The following is a 9214-nucleotide window of genomic DNA, read 5'->3' as shown; positions in this document are numbered from 1 at the left end:
TGATCGAATTAAAGAACATTACCATTACTAGTTAACAATTACATGGTAGAGATGACTAATATTGTGTCTACTGTTATTTCTTTAATTTTGTTCTTTATTATATATTCTCGTGTTATTTTAAGATAAATTATGAGATGAAGTTGAAGTGTAAATCTAAGCTATATATTATGTGGAACTGGGTAAGTTAAATAATATATAACCAAGAAAGATCCATAGCTTTGGTATTTAAAAGTTTTGGGTTAAATTTTTTTCAAATTATGACTCCAAAAAAAGAAATAATCATCAATGAAGTTTCACAACCACTTAATCTTGGCGGAATCTATACAGATTGGAAAACAACATCAATAAACACAGAATAACATATGTAAGTTGTTTGAAAGAGAAGCTCACTTGAAGGAGATATAGAAATAAGAGTTTCTAGGGAGGTTTAGAGGACTCTTTTCAATTGTGGAGAACAAAACAAGTTACATGGCAGATACTTATATTTGAAATGTAATTTAAAAGGAAGTTGCAATTGTTTGTCCCAAAGTTTTATAAAGATCATTAGGTAATTGTTTGTTTGTCTCTTCTCTAAAAATGTTTTAATTCTTTTTAATGAATTGTTATTTAAAATCATTTTAAACATAACTTTATTTATGTTTAACAAGGAAATAAATGTAATTTTTTAATTAAAGTTTTTAAAGATGGAGTATGTGGGGAATCCTCTTTCATGTTATGTTCGTTGTATTAGAAGTGGGCTTTAAGTCTAACTCAATCTCACAAAACCGGCTTGTAAAGTGAGATTTGCATGTTGGAAGTCTCACATCGACTAGAGATAAGGTCAATGATAATGACATATTTAACCATGATTTCAGTATTGAATTGAGAGAAAAATGTCAGCTCTTTCTTAGCTTTTTACTTATGCCTCAATTTGTTATGTTTCTAAGTAGTTACATCTTGAGTTGTATTGATTCAAATTTCATCACTAATCCCCACTTTTTGGTTGTTAGATCATTTACATGAAGCTTGTTGGCCAAACTGAAGAATGGAAAAACCACATAAGCAAGAATGATTGTAAAAGAGGAAATATTGAACAAAGATAAATGTTGAAGCTGGGGTGTAGTTGACGTGTAGCTGAGCCCTATTCATCCTGACTTGTTGTAGCTGAGGTGCAGCTGGGGTGCAGTTGGGGTGCAGCTGAGCGCCCTGCTCTCTAGAAGGTAGTCGCTGGGATGCAGTTGAGCGCCTTGCTCTCTAGAAGGCTGCCGCTGGGGTGTAACTGAACGCCCTGCTCTTTGAAAGATTGTCGTTGGGGTGCAGCTGAGCGGTGGTGACGCTGATGTGGCAAAAATAGCTCTTTTTAAGCCTAAAACGCGAGAGCTCTACATCTTTTGCTGCCCAGACACGATTCCTCTCATTTGGAGCTCTTGGAGGCAAGCTAGGAGCTGTGGGAACAATCCTTCTTCATGCTTGGGTCTTCTTTCTTCTTCCATTTCCACCATTGTTGTAAGCTTAAGCTCTCCATTCATGGAGAACTAGTTTCATTGTTGTTGGGAGATTGATGTAGCCATTGAACTCTTGTGTAAACTACTGTGTTTTGAATGAATATATGTCTCTTTCATTGATTGTTAGTGTTTAATTCCTTCTCTTAATGCTTGTTGTGAAGTTGCTACCCATGACATGATTTTAGGGTTTGCTTGATATTGGGAAATGTTGGGTAAATCTTGACTTGGGTTAAACACCTAAAGGAAATAGTATCTAGGGATAGAACTAGAGCCTTTGGTTGTCTTAAAATCTTGTTTCTTAATGCGGAAATAATTGTTAGGTTTTCCAAGGGATTGGAGCCTAATGAGGAAGTCTAGGTTCTTTCTACTAAGGGATTGAGGTTTGAGTAAATTAGTAGATTGACATTGACATATTAATGAAGAGGAAGTGATTTTATAGACATAAGAGTGAAGTAGGTGAAATCATACCCCCAACAATATCATTCCATATCATTTCTAATCATTCCTATTCAAAGTGTTTGAGTACTTAAGATCATTTTTATCATTTATGTTTTATAGTTACTTTAATTACACCAAAACTCAATTTATGGAAGCATTCTCTAGTCTAGGTTAGTTAAAAGTTATATGATTGTCTAGTGAAACAAGTCTCTTGGGAAACGATATTCGGTCTTACCGGTTTTATTACTTGAAATGATTTAGTATACTTGCCAAAGTCCCAACAGTCAATTCATAGTATATAAGTGGGTGCAAACCTCACCTTACAAACTGGTTTTGTGGGGTTGAGTTAGGCTTAAAGTCCACTTCTAATATGCACCTCAGTTATATATTATAAGGATCTTGATATTTTGACAACTTTTTTTAACAATTTTTTTACAACAGGACACGTGTCATCACTTTATTGGTTTGTTTGAATTTATGTTTACAATAATTTTTGAAACAGACGAATCATAATCTACCACGTATGCATGGTCAAAAAATTGTTAAAAAAGAATTGTTTAAAGAACTTTTTCCATATTATAATTTGACCTTATCTAGAGTCGGTCGATGTGCTTTTTTTTTTTTTTTCTTGGAATTGATATGCCTCATTAATTGACATTCTATCTCAAGTTAAAGTATTTGAAGATGCATGTACCAAGGACCAAAACAGCGGAGTATCCGCATTCACCACCTTTGTCAAATTGACGGCATGCACAGTCACAGAGGAAGAGGGAGGCACCGGAACACGGTGGTACAACGAACACTGACTATTAGTTGAGGTGGTGGCGTTGATATAAGAACTTAGTTTTGTGAAGTTACATTTAATTTCTTATTAAAAATAAATAAATAAGTAGAGTGATGTGTAAAATAATATTAAATGACAAAAAGTATTGACAATGAGTATTGACAATGTATAATTAGCATCAAGCTTTTAAAATCTATTCATATTACGCCCTCCTCCTAACAGAAATTTGAAGCTTTGTTCTTCAACTTTAGGAGCACAGTAAAATTGGAGAATGATAATGATATCTACGTAGGTTTAGGGTTCACGTTCTACTAAAAGTTAAATTTATGGGAAGGTTTTTATAACGTTATCCCATGATTGGTCGTTTAGGATGATGAAAGGAGTGTCATGGAGGCATATTCGATGGGGAGGATGTGACCTTTTGGAGAAAGTTTGTATGGCCGCATATATTATTGTCCCCTCTTCTCGTGTAACTTTTCACTTCCCTGTTTTTGTTTCATTAAATGTTTATTATATGTATATATAGAGGAACTGGTTAAGAAGACATTGTGAGTATGCTGTGCCAAAACCAGCAGGGTATACTAGACCCTCTCTTCTTGTCTTGACCAGTTTCATCATTTATGTATAAACCTAAGTTGCTTTACTCCTTCACAGACAGCATTGTATATGTCTCAAAACTAATCTTGGTACAGTATATAATTCATGTCTCCTCTCATCCTTTGTCTAACCACTAAAGCACAAGTTTATTATATTGAAATAGTAAAATTTAATTTAATACATATATAATTTTTTTAGGTTATTTAAGTATTTAATAAAATGTAATTAATGTTCTGTTTAATAACTAATTAATATTTATAAAATAAAACACTTATTGTCAATACCCTAATTTAAAGAAGACATACTTATTTTGGTTGAATTTATTTTATGCACTTTCGATAAAAAAATATTTAACATCATATCAACAAGTTTATCATATATGACGATGTGATTAGATGATAATGTCAAATCTATTTAACTTATAAACTTATTTTGCTCTCTTTTTAGGAACCAATTACAGAGTATACATTTCAAAAAACTGAATTTTTAATTTAAAAATATCATACTGTAAGTATAATTAATTTTTAACATCATAAAGAGGTGTCATTTTTAAGAAAATTTCTTGTAATTTTTTTTCTATAGAACCCTTTGAAAATTATTATTTTAGAATTATTGATCAATGGAAGGAATAAAAAGAAATTTAAGAGGCCTCAGCTTTTATATCTTCATGATTAAGGATAAAGTAAGGTAAAGTTGGAGAGACCTCACTTGGCTTAGAAGACATGGAAATGAATTTTCTTCAAAGATTTTATTATATGACTATTAAAAAAAACAAAAGTTTTAAAAATATAATTAACATTCTCCTAATAATCATATCCTCATTATTATATATGTATATTAATATTAAGGATTGAGTAAACCAAGGTAGCATATGTTAAACAAATAATATCATAATATTTTAAACTCTTAACAATACGGATAGAACTGTGAAAATGGGTCACAATCCGCATATCAATTCGGTCTATCACGTGTTTGGATCGAGTTAGGTTTGAAAAAATTATATTTTTTTTACAGATCAGATTTTAATCCGGTTCATCCGGATTGAACTCGTTGTGGACCGGGTTGGTCCACCAACCCACCTATCTAATTTTATTTTATTAAAAATTAATTTTAATTTTATAAGAAAATATTTTTTTTTTGTTTGAAAAAGTTATTTTAAGTTTTTTATTTTCAAAATCAATTAAATACCCATATTGGAAGTGAAATTTGAGAGTGAGATTTGTTTAAATTTGAATTATAGAAAGTTTGTAATTTTTTATTTTAAAAAAATTATAATTAAATGAGTTAATGAGCAGACTCGTTTACATACCAACCTGGGTGAGTCGGGCTGAATTCAATTTTTTTTAACTCATTAATAAATAAGTTGGGTTTGGTTGACTTACTAAGTGATCAACCATAATGTGTCGGATCAGATCGAATCGAATGATCGGTTTTGAGATAAAGTAATTGAGATTTTTTTTTTCGATAAATAGACATAAAATAATTGTGATGAGGCACTCTTTATCTATTTCTTGGTTGGGTTGACTTAAAAACTACCATAATGTCTGAATTATATATTCAACAAAAAGCTCAATAGCCTCCCTCAGAATAAAAGAGAGTTCAACAAACACCAGAAACGCATTCACTATCACTTCTTTCTTGCAACAAAGTGGAGACAAGCAGGACCTACTCAAAATTTTCAACAAAAATTGAGTGTTGGTTGTTATTTGAATCTTCAAAGGTAAGACATTGTAACACCAAATTTATTACTACTGCTATTAAGGCTGTCCAGATGTTCATTTCTCCCTTCAATTGTCTGACTCAGAATGTCAGCAATTGGTTTCTCTAATGGGGGATTCAATTGAGTAAATAAACTACCACTTTGTAGGTAGTGATCAAAAGCAGAATCACCCTACCATTATTTTTTAGACACACAAACAGACATATTTTTGAATACCTTCAACTTCAACTCCATGCAATGCAACCATAGGCTATATTTTTCTTTCTGCTGATTTGAAAACATAAATCCTAGACCTCTATATGTGAGCTCATATAGGCTATGTTAAAAATGTACCTATATTTATTAGCATAATCTTACACATGTCCTAGGTTGATTCGTTTGTCTCAACTACCAAGCTCCCACCCATGAATCCTTTTCCCCACTTGATCACCCTTTCCCTTTATTTTATTCTCTGCAATTTGATCTCAGACGAATCCTCACGCTTCTAACATTTTCAATCAAATCGTACAAACTTTTGAGATCCGAAATCTAGTAGAGTTTACATTTACACTTACACTATTGAAATATGCGAGGGTAATTTTCGAACCGTAATAATCTCTTTCTGAACGATTATAAACATTTAAAATTAAATTAAAAGTTATAACTTATAGTTTGAATACAAACTTTTTTTTCATTTAAGAACATAAAAATCTAGATGTCATTGTAATTTATTTCAATTGACTTATATTATGAGACAATTTGATGCATTGGTATACACCTTCAACAACCAACCAAGATTTAGGATAGTGTTTCTTTATCATATAAAATAAATTCAGCACTAAATATCAAGCAGGAATTTGTCAATTTGATTTCAACCTCAAAGATTTCTTCCAAAACTAACTCATCTTTCTTACGACTCATAATCTTAACTAAATCAAGGGGACTTGATCAAATTAAATGTATAGTTGTGGACTGAATGCATAAACAATATGTTTTAGGTTTACAAGTTGGTGTTCATAGTATGTCAAAGTCTCTTTTTCTTCTACTCTAAAATGGATGGTGATATTTTGAAACCTTATATAAAACTACACCCACTTTACCATCAAAATTTTAGGAAACAATTTCTTAAAATTTCTGTATATTTTTTTTATGAAGAATTAAACACTAATATTTAAGGGGGAACTCTTGGAAGGGAATTGAGTAAAGCTTGATTCTGGTGTCCTTAAATTTGTTTAATTTTTTAAAAATAATTTGCTGAGTGATGTTGGGACCCTTTCCCACTACAAAATAATAAAGCTAGAAAGTGAACATGGGCAAGTATATTATATATAGACACTCACCCTTGACACTTGTGTTTCATGTCCGTTCCTCACTTCTTCATCTGTTTTCTTGTTTTCCGAGGAACTCATCAATTGATAACTTTTACTTAATCTCCTCTGTTTTTGCCCAATTTTTTACTCCACTTCTCTAAACAGAACTCCTCTGTTTCTCCCCTGTTCCTTTGGACACTTCCATTGTGGATAAAGCAAAAATGTCTTACTCAAGTGTCTGTCAAGGGTTACAATCAAGTCTGGAACCCTGCCTTCTGGAACAACGTGTGCTAAAGCTCAAATTGGCTCCACCAGGGTCCAACTCCAACCATTCTCCACCACCCTCTCAATGCCCTACCTCCAACACTCTCCCACACACTCCAAACCATCAACATGGAAACAAAAACTGGACTTTCCTTCAATCCCTCTCCAACATTTCTCATAGCAATGACCCAGAAACTCACAAAGTCTACGTCCACCCTTCTGTTAAGCGCTCCTCTTCAATGCTCAGTGCAAAGAGCTTGGAACTATGCACCGAAAGCTTAGGCTGCGAAACTGGTAGTAATGCCAGTGATGACACTGAAGACATGTCTTTATTTTCACTTGAAGATAGCCCCAGTTTAAGGAGTAACAACACTCCACTGGTAATGCTAACTAATAAAAATTCTCAGTCTAAAAGATTGAACAAGCGAGGTAGTAGCACCGGAACCTTTCCACCTCCCTTGACTTCGATGGGAGAGGTCAGAGTTAGGTCTCATCGTGAAGATGGTAGGCTTATCTTGGAAGCCGTAACTTCCTCTTCTCCTCAACCCTGTTTTGAAGCGGAGCGTGGCAATGGCAGGCTTAGGCTTCGACTCTTTGAGAGTGAGGCCAGTTGTTATGATGATGAAGTTGCTGATGATGAAGACTTGAAGCAAGAAGTATCTGATGAAGAAGAAGAAGAAGAAGAAGAAGAAGATTATGGTGGAAATGCTGAGGATGAGATGGGTATGACAAAGTTTGTGAGGCCAAGCAGGTGCAAGGAAAGTGGGAATAGAGTGATTTTTGGCGATGGATACTTTGAGCATCCCCCTCTTTCTCTTTGCCTCTGATCATAAATAATTACATAATCTTAGATTATTAATTAATTACGTGATCATAGTCTATATATTAATGTTAATGACACATGTGGTGTGGTGTCTGAGGATGTCACATGGCTATAGTCTGAGATAGTAGTCAGAGTAGAAGTTATATATTTTACTATTTGATTTTGGTGTTAGGATTTGGTCTTTTTATGATTGGAAGTTTGGTTATTGAAATTGCTGAAGGGTAGTTATTATAGTTATTAGTTAGATTGGATGTGTTTGTTCGTGTGTTCTCTCTCCCTTGTTTCTAGAATGCTCCCAGGGATAATTCCTTGAGAGGGGGAAAACATTGATGTTCGAACAGCAGAGATACACTTCCAAAAATAATAATAATGAAACAGAAGAAGGGGTACGTAATTTACTAACTAAACACTGGGACCCAAACCTTAATTCCTCGGATTTGATTAGATATTTGGGTATGGAACCTTGTCGGAAATTCAAATTACAGAACTCAGTGGGACAGTACATTTCCTTTCCATAATGGTAGCCAGTTACACAAGTTTCTTTTTATTATTTTAACAAATATATACTTTTAAATTTATAAGTTAATGGTAGCTAGAAATATAAAGAAGAAAAACATTAAAGAAGATACATGTGATTGGTTTGATACACAAAGAAACATGTTCTTGAAAGTTAGGAGACAGGTATTCGTTGGTATAGTTTGTGGAAATAAACTTTTGTTACAAATAGCACTTCACTTTAATCAAACTTTTTCCATAAAGGGTAATACTTTAACTGATCGCAGCCTAATTAAGTCATAGCCATGTCTAATGTTGATAACTTTTGATGATTTTGGCGAAGCCATAGAGCAATCTGAGTTAAAGGAGAATGAATGGGTTAGGAATGTGTATGCGGGCAATAAAAGAAAAAAGTTTTTTTAATAATTTTCTTTTAAAAATAAATTCAAAAATATCAATAAAATAATACTACGTATTTTATTGTTAAAAAAATTATTAATACACGAGGATCCGTGATTAAAATGCAAGCCTTCAAGGAGGCAATAAAGTCTCTCTCACAAAACCCAAAACCTAAAACAAGTTGTGGTGTACGGAATGAGTACCACGTTGCCTAGTAACTATCAAAGGACGTGGGGACCAAAAAAAAACTACCCATTCATCTTATTTTATTTCTGTTTAAGGTTTTCTTACATATTTTATAAAAAGTAATAAATAAGTTGGCCCATGCAAATATTTTTTTAAAATATCTATGCACTTTGTATATAATTAAGATATTAAATTGTTCTCCTACTTAATTTGTTTGTAATTTTCAATATTCTTTCCACGCTAAAGAATTACCTTTCCAGGTTATATATATTTTTTACTTTATAATTATTTTTTCATAATTATAGTTTAACAGTATCATAAAACTTCTTTTAGATTAATTTAACTTGGCTGGAAAACAAGCCTATGGTGACCAAATATATTAAGAGCCAAATGTAAAGTGCGTAGAATGATGTTGAAAAATGTTTAAGTCAACTTAAACACTCTTTAGTAAGGGGTTAGTAATTTTTTTTTCATTTAATAAAAGTGATATTTTTTAATATTAGTTATTTTAATCCTTGTAAAACTAATTAGAAATGTGAAAATGAATTTAAATTCATGAATTAAGATGGTTTTCCATATGGTGGGATAGAGAGAGAAGGCGATGAGGTTCCTTAAGAGAGGAAGGGAGAGGTTAATCGTGGAGTGTGGATATCCATACATTAAGGTGTTTTTTGGTGAGGATTTTTGGATGACAGTGAAACGCAATTTTCAAGCATCACATGCATCATTTTGTCC

At 32.6% G+C, this 9214-nt stretch overlaps 1 protein-coding gene across 1 annotated transcript; it reads left to right on the top strand.

Annotated features, from left to right (window-relative positions):
* The first annotated feature begins 6334 nt into the window (after positions 1 to 6334).
* LOC106771646 (protein FANTASTIC FOUR 2-like) lies at positions 6335 to 7885 on the top strand. Its single transcript, XM_014657644.2, has one exon. It carries the CDS (start codon positions 6534 to 6536, stop codon positions 7401 to 7403), a length of 870 nt encoding a protein of 289 aa, XP_014513130.1. The 5' UTR covers positions 6335 to 6533; the 3' UTR covers positions 7404 to 7885.
* The last annotated feature ends 1329 nt before the right edge of the window (positions 7886 to 9214 follow it).

This window comes from Vigna radiata, chromosome 8, assembly GCF_000741045.1.
Source record: "Vigna radiata var. radiata cultivar VC1973A chromosome 8, Vradiata_ver6, whole genome shotgun sequence".
In the NCBI taxonomy this organism is placed as follows: Eukaryota; Viridiplantae; Streptophyta; class Magnoliopsida; order Fabales; family Fabaceae; genus Vigna; species Vigna radiata.
This window is presented reverse-complemented; position numbering and strand designations above follow the sequence as displayed.

What these genes read in the sequence shown, in the direction of transcription:
- LOC106771646 (XM_014657644.2), top strand. Translation starts at nt 6,534, where the DNA reads ATGTCTTACTCAAGTGTCTGTCAAGGGTTACAATCAAGTCTGGAACCC.